A 19169-nucleotide genomic window follows, 5' to 3' on the forward strand; every position below is an offset into this window, starting at 1 on the left:
GATCATGAATTCTCTGCCCAAAGATCTCTGCCCAATGATCACTTTCCATGTAGAACAGTAAAAAGAATCAACTTTTCGCATCGTTGCTCTGTTTTGAAAATGCACTAGATGTTGACTTGGCTACAATCACACTGTTGCTTTGCTTTTCCCAGTGTTGTCTAATGCAAACACAGCTTGTCAATTAAGTCTTTTTATCTTGTAAGGTTTCTTTACTTTTTAAAAAAATACTAATTAAACATTTATCATGGTGAAGAATTAATAAGAAAAACTGCATAAGTTAATCTCTGTGTTGAATTGGGTATTTCCTTGATATTCCAATACAACAAAATGTTTTATAATGAGCATCACAAACCAAAACATTCAAGTAGTTCCCAAAGTAGTTCATTATAGCAAGCTTACACTATAGCAATAACCTTGATATTGCAAGCGAAATCACGTCTTCTTACATCTTAGCATTCATTTGCCTTAGTTTAGCGTTTGCAGCAACAAAACTGCAGCTTGAATCTGTAAGGCTCAATCTCTGTAACATTCATTGAAGTGACTGGCTGTAATAAACCTGACATTCATTTGCATTTTTAAAGGAAGAGATCCATCACTTTTAATAGACATAAACTCTGAATCTGTCTTTAATCTACTCCTTGCTGAGCCCCATGAAAAGACAGGCTGATCTCAATCTCCTCCTATGAAAATATAATTGCTTAATCTGCCCCCAGTGCTGTTTTGCACTTCTCAAATTGCTGCCTTAAATTCTGCTAACTCAATAAGGGGCATTACTATAGAAATATAAGACTCTCAAACACAGCAGGCTCTCTTCATGACTGTCCTTTTACATAATGTACTATTGCCAAAGGTTTTTGTGATCAATGGTTCCATTCTGCAATGGTACAGATCACACAGACACACAGAATACCCTACAGAACCTCCATTACAGCACACACATTTATCATTAAGCTTGCAGTTTAACAATGAAGAAATCACAGAACTACCATTAAACTGGATGCAATAACAGTGAAGTCTTTGCTTCCTTTCATCTCCAGGCACCGTGCTCAGTATGATCACTGTTTAAAGCTACTGTTGCAAGACAACAGATTCTTTTTTGTGGTCTCAGGGTTTAAAAGTGAGGCTCACAGGTATGATTGTGGATCACTCTGGAGAAACTCTTCTACTGTAGTTTAACATAAAGATCACACAACTTGAGAAAGCAGTCCCTGATGTTTTAGGCCAGTAAACATATAAATACTATATATACACCATTCATTTCTTGGAGTTTATCTGTACATTATAAGTAGATGTCACAACATAAATATGTCCCTGTGGGGCAGCTGCAAGCCTTACCTCTCATTGAGGCCACAGAGAGGAAGTAATCTCAAGAGGATACAGCTAAGAGACTGATTATTTAGAATACCAGTCTCACCTGCCATGTCTCACATGTCCCTCACCCTAAAGATGAGTATGGCTTAATTATTTTTGGCCCTAACTCTGGGGAGCTCGTATCCTATTGGAAGCAGTCACGTGTCCATAGCATCTAACTAAAGCAGTGAGGCAGTGTTTGGGAGTGAGCTAGCTGATACACACAACAGTGAGCTAGGAGAGTCCTACAAAACCTTTCTTCTCCATATAAGCAATAAGCCTGGTTCAGAGTCAAAATAGTTTTAGCCAGGATCTTGGAGTGAAGTCTCCCTGAATCTCTATAATGAGTTTAGATCAGAGTTCTTTTAGATACACATACTGAATTTTCCAAAGGCTCAAGTCCCTGAAGGCATCATACTTGACACTTTCAATAGATATTTTACTGATTAGCACCACCATTCACCTAGAACAGACAAACTTTCACCCACTTAGTTCCGAGTACAAGGGTATTAACACCTAAATGCATTGAACAGCTTCAGTTTGGTGTCCGAACCACACTGGAGCAAAACTGAATACCAAACAAAGTGCATCCCAAAATAATAAGATCAACTTTAAGATAATGAGGTCAGGGTTTTTTTTCTTGCTCTTGTTTTTAATGCCTCAGGGTGACATTTTCAAGAGTTAGTGTTTAAAACCATCTGACAGACAAGAGCAAGCAGTATTTTTTGTTCTCATAATGTGTTAAGCTATCATTCTGAGGGCTGTTTCATAGAATAAAAGAATGGTTTGGGTTGGAAGGGACCTGAAAGATCATCTAGTTCCAACCTTCCTCTCATGGGCAGGGACACCTTCCATTATACCAGGTTGCTCAAGGCCCCATCCAGCCAGACCTTGGGCATCCACTACTTCTCTAGGCAACCTGTTCCACCTGTCTCCACCAACCTATCTCACCAGCCTCAGAGTGAAGATTTTCTTCCTAATATCTAATATTAATTACCTCTTGGCCCTATTACTACATGTCCTTGTAAAACATCCTTCCCCAGCTCTCTTGGAGGACCCTTTTGCTGTAAAGTCTGCCTGGAGCCTTCTCTTCTCCAGGCTGAACAAGCCCAACTCTCTCAGCTTTTATTGCTCTGTTTTCACACAGGAAGCACATTTGTGGTAGGGTTGCTGGTACAAGCAATTACCCTTACCCACAGCCATAAGCAGGTTATTTTTAACAGATTAAAGATCTTTATAACTTAACTTGTAACTAAAAATCACACAAAGTGGCAGGGAGCTGGCAAAAGTAAACTGGCTACAATCATCTGTATTTGTCTTCAGGATATACAACCTGAATACTGGAAAGTTGTCTTAGCAGCAACAGAATAATTTGCAAGTAAGCAAACAGCAGCAGTTGATTAGTTGTAGGAACAGATGGGAAGCAGGGATTTAACAGGCCTTCTGATGAGCACCACAAAGGAGACTCTCATTGATAAATGTGGTGTTTGCTTATACACATACACAATATGGTGACGAGTAGATAGGGGAAAACTGCTCTTTCAACAGGAAACAATACTGGAGTCCCTGAATGTCTTCTCTAATGGTTGCAGAAAATGATGATGCAATGATTGAGACCATCATCTGCTTGAAAGAAAAGTCACTGCAGAGAGGGGGAAGAAAACAACTAGGGTGCGAGTTTTGCGAAACTTAAAGTATATGACTCATTCTTCATCAAAAGTATTATCCCCTATTCTAAGCTCTCCTTAAAGAGCACAATTGCCAAAATCTAGTGGTCAACAGCAGTTTTCTCCACTTGAAGATGTGTGTTTATGTTTTGTTACAATTTCAACTATTCACTAACTACAGTAACATAAAAGCACAATGAGAAGCCTGTTCTAGCTGCCCAATTGTACAACTGTGATAAAGAGTTATATGGCAATGCAACACTTGAAATGCCATTAACCAGTCTTTTAGCCAATTAGCTAATGAAAACTTTTGTCTTTTGCTGCACCAAAAAAAAATATATCTATATACTGTCCTTCAAAGGATAAAAATGTGCTGCACAACAGATGACAAGTTCTTGTTGACAGCTGTAAACCAATTAGTAGGTAAGCTTATCATCCTTATCTCCAGCTCATGGTTTTGCAGGTAGGAGTCTGTATTACAGACAAAGTGTGATTGGGTGCCCTCTGGAAGGTGAAATGGAGAGCAGGCAGTCGCAGCCTTCCTTTAAGCACCTGCCCTTAAGAGGTTGAGGCCACTGGAGAGACTAGTGGCATTTCTCCAGATACATGGCTCAACTAGATTTAGGTATCTGACTTTGCATGAGAAAAAGCATTTATAGCATTTGGATTTCCTTTCTCTCTTGGAGTCTGTGAAAGTCACAAGAGACTCCTGAAGAGTTCTGTGCTGTTTTAGTAAAAATGCCAAGCAAAGAATGCCTCAGCATTTTGACATCAGGCCATCACTTCCATATTCCTTTTCCTTCCTTACCACTAGACTGCATAGTATTCAGTTTAACTTCTCCTGAATTTGAAATGGGTGGCAGAAGCTAAAACACTGTGTTACAGTCCATAAGAAACTATTCTTCATACTTAATGCCTGCTGCAGTTCACCTGCCCACATCACCAAGATCCTTCCTCAAAAAAGCATCCCCTGGCAAAGAACAGCAACCATCTGAAAAAAATATACACACCTGAAAAGCTAATAAAGTTAAAACTGACTGGATTTCAACATTTGGAGCAAGAAATGACTGGTGTTCAGGAATAAATTATTTCCTAATGCAATACTGTATTTTTCACCAGTTACCAGGCTGTACAACTAGGTTAGCCCACTAGGATGAACATGGCTCATCAAATCAACCAGATACACATGTTCAAGCAAACTTGGAACTTAATTCAGACACACAAATAATAACATCGACCAGACAACACAACTAGAAGTCCATTTAAAAAATTGGTTTTTAAAATAACTTTATGGATTGAAATGGGACAGAACTCATTCTCAGTGGAGGACAAAAAAAATCCCTACCAAGTACTTTACTATAAAGCTCTTTGCACAAGTTACACAAGAGACATTCTTTTATGAAACTTTTAAGCTCAATGCTTCAATCTCGTAAGTCCTCAGAACAGAGGCAGCAATTCAGCTATGTTAATTTTTAAAAGCTTGATGGTTTATAATTTCTCAGACTTGTAAACACCAAAAATGTACACTGAAATGAAGCAATCCTTGAGAAATAACTGGACACAAAAAGTCAATAAACAGACAATATGAGAAACACACATACCTCTTCCATAAAGATAACCAAAATTGGTAATAAAAAAATTGTAAGAAAGTAAAAATTGTAATAAGCTTGAAAGCTTCATGCAACATGTTCTTAGACATTCAAGAACTATTACCAGAAAAGAAAGGAAAACAAAATAATGACAAAGTGGTCTAATGCAAATAAAAGTCACACGATTGCATGCACTATGGAGTGATGTATTTTTTCAACAGTTGTACCTCATTTACTAAAAACCTGACAGAAGCACTGCTTTTATTGTTTGCTAAAGTAGGATTGTTTAGGTAAGCTCTCTTGTTTTGAAAAACAAGAGTTCTTTGTTCTCACAGGAAAAAGTGTTCAACCATTTACTTGTCACATTTGAAGTCTTTCCACTATCACTTAGATGAAATGAAAATGACTTCAGAAGCTTGTTTTATGTGCAAAGTAATACCTCAGTATAGAAAATTCTTTCTTGCTACTCTTTTAATGCTTTTTTTCTTCAAAACTGTACCTCTGTCTGGAGAATTTAGTAATGTTGCAGATGAGGAGGAGAGCCGCTTGTTAATGACTGGATCAACATGTTTCGAAAGGTTCATTGTTGAAACAGACCGCCTGTCTCGATCTAAAACAAATGGAGATAATGCTAATTGACAGCCCACATGCAATAGTGCAAGTTCCTAGCTCACTAGTGGGAGGAGGAAAACAGGACTAGGTCACTCCTGCTCTACCACAAGAACTTCCAAAATAGAATGGATTTCTCAGCAGATGTTGTACAGGTGACTCAAAGACTGGGCACAACACAATTTAAGCTTCAAATGCGTAAAATATTCTGTTCACTGTCACTCCATGGGTTGCAATCTAAAGACTTTCAATATTGTCAGAAAATCTTTGCTCATGACTTACAACAGAAAGCTTCAGGAAAGGACCAAGATTCTTGGAAACACAGTTATTCACAAAAAAAAACACCTTGGCACCTGAATAAAAGGTGACAGGGCACTGTTACTAGGTAGATGGTCAATATTGTGACAGTGCAATGCTGAGAGATTAGGGAAGACTAGCACACAAAGGAAGTGAGGGTAAGCACAAAATAAATTAAAAGATTTTGTTAAAAATCCCACAGTTATGTATAGGTGCTAAGCCACCCACCACAGAGTTATTTTCAGTGTGCTGAGAATGAAGTCGTAGTGAGTCAATCCAACTCAGCACACACCTTAGCAGATTAAAAAAAATCAGCTTCTGAGGAAGGTACTTATAATGCACCTACTTGGCATACATAACACAAAAGATTTATAATTTTATTTTAGTTTCTCTGCAGTTTCTCTAGCAGTATTACATCTTTTGCACAACTGCCGCAGTCAGCATCTGCACCCTGCTGAGGGGGTGATGGTTATTTCAAGAATAGAGACTGCACACACTTCATGCATATGCGTGTCACAGGAAGTTTGCTATGTCCTTTCTTTTCTCTCTCTCTAAAAAAACCCCAAACAAAAAGAGCTCCAAGCTCCATGTATCGACTACACATTCTCCATTACAAATTTCCATTTGTAAATCTGACGTTCAAAAGATGCTGTGAGAATCAACACTGCTCTTGCTTATGTTTTAGCATGTACTGAACCTCAGCACTACTCAGCAAGGCACTCAACCATGCTGAAATTCAATGAGGCTTGAGCATATGCATAACTGCTCTGCTGATTCATATTCTGTGTGTGCAAAACTTTGTCTGTACACTGTTTTCAAAGCAGATACAAATTCAGGACAATGACAGCATTAAGGATGGTGCTGCTGAAATATTATTTGCCATTGTTTATTTATGGCAAATGTATTAACACTGTATTTACCTGTTCTGTCCTAATAGATTAAATTTTACTCACTGTGTACAAAAAAATTTCATAGAAATAGAGTATATGAAAAATACCTTAACTCTCCCCAGTTCTAGGAACTATATAGGATTCACCATAACTGGTTAGACTGAAGAAAGATTCTCCCTACCCCATGTGATTATATGCAGGCTTTGATGTTAGAATGACTTGGCGAGGGCATAGAACTGGCGGACTGGATACTGGGAGGGGAACGAAACTCAGAAATGGGTTTTAAAAAAGGAGACATCTGAATGTTATAACTAAGAACAAGACCTCTGTAGGCTGGCAAGATGATCCCACATTGATCTACGGGGTAAATTGGAGAATGCCCTGTGCAAGTCATTACTGGAGACACAATGCTCAGGCTTCCTGAGAACAGAACAAGATTTGTGGGAATGGGGTGGTGATTTTGATCTCAGGTCTCATCTGCCATTGAGAAACTACGTAGTGTATCAGTACAGCCATAAAGTTTCTACATATGGCAGAAAGGCTGTACTGCATAAACTGGCTTTCTGAAGATGACAAATGACAATATTGAAAATCACCTCTGATATTAGGCATGACAACATTTCTCGTGTCAATGAACCTTATTTAAATGAATGACATTCAGCATAAGGATTTGCATACAAATGTCAGCAATACGAACCCTATAAATGTAGAATAGGCCAAATGCAATCTATTGCCTGGAAAATTGCTGCTTTCTTTATCCAAAAAAAAACCCAAAAAAGAAACAACAACAAAAAAGGAATTAAAATACCCATGAGCAACAAAACGGCCAACGCAGCTGGTTATGTGTCTGTGTTCATGTGCAAAATAATTGTAAATCCTGCGTGCAGTATGCAAAAAGTGTTTTAGAAAATAACAAAATATTCAAATTTCCTCTCCTTGAATTCCAGTAGATAGAACGTTATGCTTCATTTCAGTGAATTGTGCCAAATCTTTAGAGTCAGCCAGCAGTAACTCTCCACCATAAAAACAAACAATAATGAAAAATCTGGTACTAACAACAGTTCTAATCTATCAGCATGGTGTTAAGCATGCATTGCAACTACATGAGGGTGGTTTAGTTACTGATGATCTCACTTCCTGAGAACTAGCTATGGGTAAGGGAATAACAAACCACAGCATTATGTACCAGGTTTTCTAGCACCACCCAGAGATTTGAAGTGGTGCTCCAGGCCTGCTAAATCGAGAAAGGTGAATGATGATTCAAAAAAATAACCTAGGGACAGAATGCAAGACAATGATTTTTCACATAAAATAAAATAAAAATCAAATAAGTTATACAAAGTTAAGCAAAAAAGTAACCTTTTATGAAAAATAACTGTTTATTGAATTTATATATGACAAAGATTTCAGAGCATTCTTTTCTCAATTTTTTTTTTTTCTCCCCTGATGAAAGATTGGACACATTGAAACTATAATAGGAAGAAAAGAACTTTAAGTATAAATTTCTGTTATAAGAAGTAAAGGAAAAGTTCTCTTTTTGGGGTGTTGATTCATATTTAACAGGGCATATACACATTAATGATTGGCAGATTAAGTTAGAGAAGATAATTGGGGAAAAAAGCATACAGCTAAAATTCACTTAAATTTCCAATCTTTAAGTTTCTTTAGGGGAAGAAAAGGGACTTCTATTTCCCAAAATATCAGTGCAAGGCACAGATAGCTTATCACATAGAACAATTTTTCTTCCTTGTGTCTACTTTAATCTCAGTATTTGGTCATTTCCACCAGACCTACTTTTTGAGACGCATAGCTAGCATTTGCCACAGTAGCTCATATCACAAGATTGACACAGCACAAGCACACCCACATATACACTCACGAACAACAGCAAAGCTGCAGAAGCGAGAAGCTGCAGCAAGGGAGTTACAGAATTAGTCAACTCCTGAAACAAGCTGTAACTTTTGTTCAGATTTCTCCTTGTTATCTTTTTGCTACACAAGAATGTCACAAACATGCCATTGCTAACAATAATAGGACCAAGAGCAAAGAATTCAAACTAACATACACTGAGTTATCCTTCCTTTCAGAAGAAGAAAAGTAAATGTCAGTTAGCTGGCGGGGAAGGGAAACTGGCAGGCAAAGCAAGCCTCCCTCTTTACCTGTGTTATTAATGCGGTTGTGTAGTGCTCCTCCCCAGGACCACCTGTTTTGCCTTTGTTTTGGCTTCTGGCTTCTTTCAATTGTGCGACGTACAACGGCTTCATGTCGTTCCTTAGGTACAACAGGATAATACATTTGGATGCTATTGGACTTTTAACTGCATTTTCTCATCAAACCCTGCTACCCTCCATCCACATGGACAAAACCAAGCTGGCAGCTTACTATTGTGTTTAAGCTTACGTGCTGCCTACTGAGACACACACTAGAACAAAATTAAGCAGCAAGTAAGCCATAAATAAGTTAGAATGTTAACTGAAATTTTGAAAAGGTAAGATCTTGTGTAGTGGCCCCGCCACTCTACAAACACATCCTAGTGCTACTTCCCATCTACTAAATACCAGAGGAGTGGGAGAGATAGGAAACCAAACACCCACAAGGATGAGGTGACTTACATAGGATCACACTGCACGTACTTCCCAGCTTAACTGAGACAAATCAGCCAAGAGCATATTTCATTACACACTGATTTTTAAAAGGTTTTCTTAGAGCAACTTTTATTTAACTACTCTTAAATTGAATGGCTAAGAATTTACAGATAACCCTACAAACCTGACCCAATTTGTGTTTTTCTGCATGAGTTTGCGCAGTGCCATACACTGTAGTCCAGGCATGCTCAAACTTCACTGCATTTGATTCATAACAGAAGCAGTACCTGTGCAAGCAAGGCTTAAAATCCTTCCAACACACTCTGTCATACTGACCATGGTTCATGTTGCATTTTTTACATAAGCTCTTGGAGAAGAAGGTTGATAGTACCGTATCTTACGGCAAAAGAAGTTGAAAAGTGTTTTCATGACATTCATTCTTACCTTCTCCTCTTCTAGTTTCTGCCTTCGCTTTTCCTCTACGGCTGCTCGCCTTCTCTCTTCCTTTAGTCTCTGCTCTTCCAGCTTCTTTCTGCGTTCCTCTAGGTGTTTTTCATAATGTTGCCGTGCTCTCTCTTCTCTTTCTAACCAGACAGATTCTCTAGCAGCTGTGAGAAAAATCAGAAATAAAAGTATTAACTTGCTTTATGCAATGAAGTCTTTAATACATTTTGAATAACCAAAGTAGATGGAAAACCTTTAGAACTCATTTTCTTCAGACATATATAATATCTTTATCTCTCCTCCTGTATTAAAATGTACCCTGTCCACACATTGGTATCATTTAATCTCAATTTACTTATTATGAATTACCAACGGTTAAATTATTTGAGCATACAGTTTCTTCATGGAAGAAAGGATTTTTTGCTAGCTTAAAATGCCTAAATACTGAAGTCAGATGTATGTGAACCAACTTCTGTTACACAAACCATGATAATTCTCTGTAGTATTTTACTGAAAAAATACCAGAAAAAGAGAGATAAAACTATCATAACTTTCACCTTTACTGATTAATACAGATCTCTTATGATAGAAGTGGCTGGGATAAGAATTCTAGCACCTGGACCAACAGAAGGAAAGAAGTTATCCACCAAAGAAGTCTAAAGGTAAATATTAATCTGTCACATGATTCCACTTCTTCACAGCTTCAAACAACGTGTTTCAGAAGAACTAATCAAGACAAATCAAGAAGCCCTACACAAGATCAATTTTTCTCTGTATCAGGGTCTGAATTTTCATGAATTTTGTAGAACGGAGGCTTAAGCTGCAGTCCACATGAAACCATTGATGTAGAATAGTCTGGATCTCTCCCCACTGCTGCCTTGAAAGCTTTGGGGCCCAGAAGAGTGGAACTAGATTGTTCCCTTATGCAACATCATATGTTTGCAGTCTAAGTTAGAGCTACCTTCACATAGGAAATGCTCCAGACTCTTACAGTATTCTTCCACCATAGTGGTTCATAAATGAATAAAAAAAACCAAAAACCCAACCAAAGCAAACCAACCTACCACAAAAAACCCCAAATCCAGCACACAGATCCTGTTACACAGACCCTGAACACGCTAAGTAACCCAAACAATGTAGTTGTTCAAAATGAATTTAATCAAACCATTTTGCAGAAGTTTTGAAAAATCCATTCTCTTTGAAAGAGCTAAGAGCATCTAAGAAGCATAACTGCATATATCTCATGAAAATCCAGCTAGCTGCAGCATGTCAGCTTTTAATGAATAGTCACTTATGTACAGACTCTAATGATCATATCAAGACAAGCCACTGCTGTGAGCCACAAGACTTCCACAGATCCTGTGATGAACTGGCTTTTTTGTGCCTGGAATCTTCTTATAGTGGCAACCTAGCACAAAAAAGCTCTTTGGTTGTCTGCTGAAAATTAATAAATTAAGATAAGCAAAAAGAAGCCCCAACAGCTTTCTTAACTGATGCCACTGGAATATTAATTTGCCTATAAAAGACATGAAGATTATTTCTTCTTTCTGGTCTTAATGTAAATGGTTAGACTTTCTTGAGGTACTGGTTATGGTGATTTCCATAGGTTTCAGTCTGTCATGCTGATTAGAAAAAGTAATGAAAATAGAACATTTGAACTTTTAAGACTAAATTCAAGAAGAGAAAGGCTGAAAATATATTTATGTACATTCTTAGTGATGGTAAGACAATCTGGATGCTGGACCTCTGGGTAGAACACTTATCTTCAGCTTTCTGCTCCTCAGGGAAGGAATGATAAAAATCACACTTTTGTGATACAGCAAGACAGCTCAATAACAGAAAGACATATTAGTGATGGATTAACCAAGGAAAATGGAAGTGTTCGGCTGGAATAATTTTTAACAAAAATAATAGATCTGATTCAAAACAAATACCAAAGCTACATCTTTCCATCATCTTTAAGCTACAGGCAAAAAGCAGCAGAAAATGTGCGCTCATCTGCTAACATAAGGAAGTTACTAATTTTATGCTTGGACCAAGTATTTAATGAGCACATGAAAGTATGATTTATGATACATCTGTTTGCTGAAAAAAGTGCAACATCTATTTTCATTAATTTAACTTTTTTTGAAGATAGAGAAATAATCTTAACTACTTTTATTTTTTTTTTCAAGTATCAATTCCTTAATTTTATTTTGTTAGAGAATCAAAGGAGAACATCTGCTTTGTTTTCACTGCTTCCTATATATGCACTACTGACATTCTTCTGTGAAATTAAGGGCTCAGTTTTTACCACCTATAAGGTAGGTATGTGCAGTGAGATAAGTTAGTGTCCTTAGATATATAAGGGTATCTTCAGGGAAAATAAGAAGTTTAAAATAACATTTTTATTTCATTCTTATGTTCCTATTTATGAATTTACAGAAACATTTTCCTGCCACCCCACACAGAAATGAACAAATCGTCTTGTAGAATAAAAAGTTTACTCTTTAGACCTCTGATTTAACATAAAAAATTAGGGATATATTAAGCTTTATTCTGGACACACAGGTGTGCTTCTAGAAGCACACCATCAAATGCCTTGCTGATAGAAAGAATCAGCAGATGAGCCTACAGGAAACTGAAGGTATCTTTAAAAGGTTTCATCAACCTGAAAGAGCAGCCAATTTGAGGATGTCAAAGGGAAGAATACCAACATTTATGATGGCGAGTATGGTCCAACAAAAAGGCCTTTTCTTGGGCCTGAGCATTAACAGGTTCATGATCCTTCTCTCCCTTGTCTGACAACATGCAAGATTCATTCAAGGAAAGTTTGGTCATCATTCAGATAGCACCTGCATGCTGAAAGCTTGAATTCCATAGGAACAACTACCTTAAAGCTGGAAAGTACAAACAAAAGTCACAGCCTGATCCATTTTCTATTTCATTCCTTAGTACAATCAATACATTTGAACACAGTCATGTGCTATAAGGACACAAAAGTAGAGCATAAAAACAAGATTTAGAAACTGAGCCCTAGAAATGCTGTTAAATACCTTCTGCTTGTTTGCAAACTAGTAATGCTGGATTAGATTACAACGCAACATAATTAAGGCTGTGTTTCGGACACTTCTGAAGTAATAACAGAGCAAGAGAAAACAAGGTCAATCAAGAAAGAGACACTCCAATATTAAGAGACACATAAGACTTGAAACCAATTAATTTTACACTGGAATTAACTAAGGTAATGTGGAAGATGTTAGCTGCACACTGTGCATGTTTCTTTTTCGGAAACAATTTTGTAGCTTCTTTCCCCAACCATACACACACAGAACTATTCTTTGCAGGGGTTTTAGGCTGTGAGGGAAGGAGGAGCATGCACTAAGTGTCAAAGCCTTTACTTTTTGTGTATCTATGTGAAGTAAACAACGTGTCCCCAGATTCTCTTTTTCTGTCCCTTCTACTGTCTCTTCACTTCAGTCCTTTTTCTTCTGGTTTACTGCCTATATAAAGGCAGATCAGTCTAGCACCATGCTTTCTCAGTCTGCCTTTTGAATCCACCTCGGATGGACAGCTTACCTGAGTAAAGATCCTATAATCTTTGTCAATCTTCCCAGCCTTTATCTTTTCTAACTTTACAGCACTGACCTCAGCAATAGCTTTCTCCTCTGACCGCTCTTTCACCTTTGCTCACTGCCAGCTCTGCACCAAGGCTGTGATTGCCTCCTTGCTGCATTCGCAGTAAAATGGATCAGTGATGTTTTAACCATACCTAAAAATGGGGACGTTACACAAAAGTGGCTGACTGAACGAATCAGAAGGTGAACTTCAGAGCTGTAATTAAAGGCGAAGTTAATGTGAGATTCTCTAAGCCAACCTTTCCCCAGTAACCATGCTCTGAGGGACATACATCACAGAAATTTTTAAACTAGTCTTCCTTAAAAATTGTTTTCTTGTCTTATAAACCCTTTCGACATCCAAGTTCTCCAAGCACATCCCAAAATTATTCATATGCTAGGGTCAATGTTTCCCAGTTTCTGTGGGGCTTCTTTCTGTGGAAATGTTGGATGAAGTTCTGCCCCCAAGTGCCAAGGAAGAAAATAGACCAGAAGGAATTTACTCACAGAAAAAAAATTGTAATTTTTATTAATGTTACTATTTTGCCAATGATCACTTTCAAATGGGACAGGAATCTGCATGGTAATGTGATTTTTAAAATATTATTTTAATGCTTATGCCTGTAAGTATTAAGAATTTAATGAATTTAGCAAACTTGAAACTCAGATACATTCTAAGAACTAAGATTAATCACTCTTCATTTAAGGAGGCATGCTAAGTCAAAAGGCAGTATTACCATCTTTTGTTCCCAATGCCAGAAATGAAATGAACCACGTGTCCTTGTCAGGATCACAATAGTGATTTAAAAAAGGTCAGACTTCAAGCAGGATTAGTGTAGGTAAAACATGCACAGAAGTGAGACTTAAAACTGTTTTCTCAAGAATCAGGGACCAAGATACTGCTAAGTAGTAACATGGAAAATTCTTCTTCTTTGCTAGGTCACTACCTAAGGTTACCAGAATGAAACCTTTTTTAAAATCCCAGTTACTTTTCCTGTTGAAAAACACATTTTGATTTTTCTTTCTGGTTAGGCAGGACCAGGTCTATGCTCTGGAACCAGAGACTAATGGGCATGGAACAACTTTCACCTCTACTATTAGACTTCCACCCTCCAAAATGGTGACAGCACTTAATCAGCACATGCAGAAAAGCCCATGGACCTTCCCTGCCAATTCCCAAACCTTGTCTGGGAATCAGGAAGCAGACAGCTAGTTGGCTGGAGCCAAAACCCTGCCAGGATCCATTATAATAGCTTTAGAGCAAGAACAATTAAGTTTTAGCACCAGGGAATACTCTTCAGCACTGTTAAATTTGGCTGTACAGATACAATCATTATAGCAGATAAGGGTAAAGTCCACATGATGAAAAAGCAGTAGTTTTCAGTAAAATTTTCCAGTTTGACCAGGCCATCTACCATGTTTGCCTTCATAAACAAGTCAGTTCCAACATGTGTGTGTCTCAGTATCCAGTGCCAGAACACAGCTGCTCAGCCTGACACATGTAAAGTGCAAAGCTGGAGCCAGAAATGTGATAGCTCCCTTTGCTTTGGCCTCTGGGAACAGTCCCATTTGACAGCTATCACCCTCACCTACCACTGCCTCTCTTGGGATTTCCATCTTGCACAATCCAAGCGGGTTAGTCTCACACAGAGAGATCTGATATCTATGTTTTAAAGGACAGATGTTAACTTTTATGCATAGGTGCTGTGGGAAAGAGCGCTAGTGGAAAGAGCACAAAAATGAAAACGTGGTTACTAAAAAGCAAGTGACAATACTGGAACCATTACTTAGAAATTCAAGCAAGAGCACCCAAATAATCCTTTAAATGTCTGAATGTGCATATAAGCAATACACACATTAACAAATGGCCAGGAGAATAAAAAGATTGAAACAAACCCCCATCCCAAAATTGATACAACTTCAGTCATGCAAAATAGACTGCACAGAAAAATGTCAAAGAATTAATATTTTAGGCATGTTGGGATGGCATTTCAAAAGCAATGCCTTTCCTACAGTGAAGGAACTAAAAAATCATTCCTTCTTGATGGCGTGATTTGCTGATTGTGTCCCTGTGTATCTTCTGTGTTATCTAAAGAAAGGCCCAAACCAAAACGTGAATATACTAAAGGTGAAAGGGGCATTTTTGGAGAAGCTTCTTTAATCTTTTCAATTAGGTGGCTCAACATGACCCTCAAGAAACAGCAGATACCGACAGTCCCAGCACATATATGCTATATATATCCAGACAGCAAAAATGACAGCATTTCCTACTCTCTGAACTCTAATTAAAAACAAGAATTAGACACCCAAGTGTACTAAGTAGGATAAGACTGCTAAAATACTATTTCCAGGTGCAAGAAAATCCTCAAGAGTTCAGAGCACACACCAACCCACTTTACCACAGGAAAGCCAAATCTATCACAGCACAGCAGAACTTGAAAAAAATTAAAACTAGAGAGTAAAAAAAGGGGGGGGGAAAAAGGTCTTAAATCATCTCTCCTGTAACATCAGAATATTGCCCAATAAATAAACATAATCCTTATTAAACTGGTACTCCACATGTTCTTAACAGAAGGGTCAAACGACTTAATTTTCCTCAAAAGGCTGGTAACGACCTCCAGGAGTTCAAGCTGCTGAAAGTACAAAACAAAATTACCACCAGCTCTACACCTAGAGAGCTGAACACTGTCTTTTCCCTTTTTTTACAGCAAAGAATAATTTTACTTTAGGTATGACTGAAATTCTCAACTTCTGCTTAAAAAGAAGTCTTTGCTAAACCTGACAGATCCCCTGAATCAAAAGGAAAGGAATTAAGTTTAAATCCAACCTAATTCTATTGAAAAAAAAAAAATTCCCTCCTTCAGTTGCTTTACTGCTGCATGGCTGATGTCCCAGTATTAACAAAATCCAACTTTAATTTTTAGCAAGACACATTTATGTAACAATATTATACAACTTAATGTTTAAGAGCGACAGCTTAGGAACTTCTTTGCTGTGGTTCACATGACATGAGTGACTGATTATCTAGGTTCTGCACTAAAATAAAATAAAATAAAACAAAACAAAACAAAATAAAATAAAATAAATTTGCATATCATTGTAAAAATCATTGCTTTGCTGTACTGGAACACAAATCTCGAGAAACAGCTCCTAAATCATAGCAGACAAATATACAGATGAAAGTACAATGCGACTTTCAGTTTTCTTGTTAGTTCAAAATAATTCTTCATGCAAGAACACACAATACACCCATACATCATAGGGACATGCAGAACTCTCCCACTTGGAAATGAAGGATTCCATGTCAAGTTATAAAAACTCCTGATGGTGCTTTTATGTTGCTTTTAAAACATGTCACACAAAATGACACATTTCTCAACAGAAGTCATGTCCTTCTGGTAACAAATACTCATTTATCAATAGCTAAATCAAAGGTGAATTAAATTCAAGGAAAGCATCTTTCTCTACACTTGAGTAAAGCATTGTTATTACACAAGGATCAAACCTGAGAAAAAAACAAATTCAAGACATGGAACCAACATCTAAGAAAAATGAATTAAAATGGGCCAGTAACATCCATTTGCTCTGAAACCTGAAGAAACCAAGCCTACCATTAACATACCATTAACCTCAACTCAAGAAGCAGCTTTTCAGGGATTTGCAAACATCCTGTCATGTTACCCCTTGAGCAAGACAAAACCAAAACTTTCCTTTTCCCCTCCAAAACAATCCTAGTGCATGGCTACTGCAATGTTATAAGGTGCTGGAAAGAAGGGAGGATATAAATGCTATCAAGACCTAGGTGACAATTAATCATGGCTCTTCAGGTTAGAAAAAGCAGCATAACTGTCTGGAGTTATAATATAGTTCAATAAACTTCCAGAAGTTAGAAATAGGAAATAAAGAACTTCTGTTTCTCAAGTCCTAAGAACAATTCAGCATTGAAAGAAATCAGAGTAAACATATAAAAAAAGAGGAAATACTTGTATTTCCCAATCTCCCAATTACCACAGAACTTTGTGGCAACCAAACATATAAATGTTGTTCAGAAAGCCATCACTATGGCTTGACAGAATTCTTAATTCTCTCACCATCATATTCAGTATACTGCCCGTCAGTAGTCACTTGTTAAGTAGCCCTCACTATTCGCTTGAACTGTGTTATACATATTCAGGCACAGGTGACATAAGATATTGAGCACATCTATTTGACACCTACTAAAGGTTTGACCTGAAAAAAGTACCCCAAGTTTACATTAAAAAATTCAAACCATACATTGGCAACAAATTCTGCAATTCTATTTCATGGTATTCAACATTTTAAGTAGTCTAATCTTAATTGGTAAAATATTCTACAACTTCAAAATTCCATTTACATCAGTGAAGCTCCCTTGCATGATTTCATAATTAAACCTACTTTTCATTCACATTCATAAAAAGAGTGAGAAATATAATACTGATGAACTAAAAGATCTACTTTAAAGATATGGTAGTGTATCTAAAATGACACTATTGCATATCTAGCACTATCATTTTGCTGAATGCCCCTAAAAGTAAACTGGCCATAACACTGCATGCACATGATAGTCCATTAAAAACAAACAAAAATCAGAGCAGGCCTTACCTAGCTGTTTTTCTCGTTCTTCTCTTCGTTCTCTGGCAAGCCGCTGCCTGTCATCAACCCTTAGTACTGTTGGATGATCTACAAATGGAGGAAGAGAAGTATTAGGCACATAGCAGAAAATCAAGTACTACCAAACCCAAAATTTTAGGAAAATGGCTGTCAAACAACTCTATTTATTCTGCTAAAATAGAACATATTTTCAGAAATCCATCTTATTAAAAAACCCCAGAAAACTGATAATTAGAATGCACTCGTATTTTTAAAGATATACAATACTTCCAAAGAATAGACTAAGGTGTAACTGTGAATACCCAGCCAGACTACCACTTGTGAAAACCCAGGAAGAAGCTTTGTTTTGTTTCCAAGCCTAAAACAACTTGGCTGCTAGAGAGCATTCTGAAAAAATACTGTTTATTATTCCTGTCTCTCAGAAACGGATCCACAGGAAAATGTACTATAATAAAGCATCGTCTTTTCCTTGATAATGCCTCAGGACAACCAAGAATCCCTATTTCATGACACAAGAACCTCAGCACCCAAGCAAAACACTGATCTGGCTGAGTAGTTCTAAAGTAGTTCTGGCCGAGCCTCTGGAAACAGCATGACATTGATCTCAAAAGATGTTTGTGTGCACATGTGTTAAAAACTCTGGAAAATATATTAAAGACAGTGAGGGCATCACATGCATGGACTGGTATAATACCAGTCGAGTAAGATGATAGCTTTAACTAATCTTGTAGATTGAAATTTAGCTACATGAGTAGTTCACAACTGTCTGCAACTGGCCGCTTGGATCACAGCAGTTAGACTAAGATAATATGAAAAATCTCTGTCAGAGCCCAGGCTTCACTTTAAACATTCAGGTTTGGTTGGAAAAACATCACTTGCTCAGTGATGATTCTGGAAGACAACAAAGTGCTGAACTGCTAGCATCCGACTTCCAGTCTCAGCAATGGAGCTATTCCAGACAAAGGGAACAAAATCCAAGTTAGCAATTCATCTCAGCATGCTGCCAAAACTAATTTCCTACTCAGCCTGTTCTGTTAAACCTGGAAAGCTCTTAATTTTATGTTTTTTTCAGTAGCACCAAAAAAGTCTGCTTTGCATAAGAACACAATAAACAAAAAACCCACAGAAAAATAAAAAAGATTTCTGGATATAAATAAATGGTCTGGTTAATTTTAGTATTGAGGGAAACTCAGTTTTAAAGTATTTTAAGATAAAGAATTACCTAGAATACTGTCACCATTAAAGTGCACAAGACAACAGAGTCTTTTCACTATTCACTGTGAATTTACATGTAAGCAACTTGTAAAAACATGCAGAGTCAGCCTACTTGTGTATAGGCTGCATACCTACGAAAAAAAGTTATTAGCAAACAATACAATGTGTCACAAAACTGAGGTTAAAGATATTCACAAAAGTGAGGCTGTGCTAGACTAATTTTTAAGAGTTATTTGAATCAGATTTTTAAAAAAATCAATAATGTGCATTTCATCCCCTAACAGAAGTTTCTGCT

The 19169-nt window shown here is 37.3% G+C and overlaps 1 protein-coding gene across 1 annotated transcript in view; it reads right to left on the minus strand.

Moving 5' to 3' along the window:
- MAP7 (microtubule associated protein 7) overlaps positions 1-19169 on the minus strand; it is a 97676-nt gene that overhangs the window by 24126 nt on the left and 54381 nt on the right. Inside the window, exons 3-6 of the mRNA XM_082303001.1 lie at positions 17651-17728; positions 9432-9595; positions 8562-8673; positions 5106-5216 (exon numbers count right to left, since the gene is read on the minus strand). Coding sequence (XP_082159127.1) covers positions 5106-5216; positions 8562-8673; positions 9432-9595; positions 17651-17728 — 465 coding nt within the window. The remainder of the gene's footprint in view (positions 1-5105; positions 5217-8561; positions 8674-9431; positions 9596-17650; positions 17729-19169) is intronic.

This window comes from Coloeus monedula, assembly GCF_965178545.1.
Source record: "Coloeus monedula genome assembly, chromosome: 2".
NCBI lineage: Eukaryota > Metazoa > Chordata > Aves > Passeriformes > Corvidae > Coloeus > Coloeus monedula.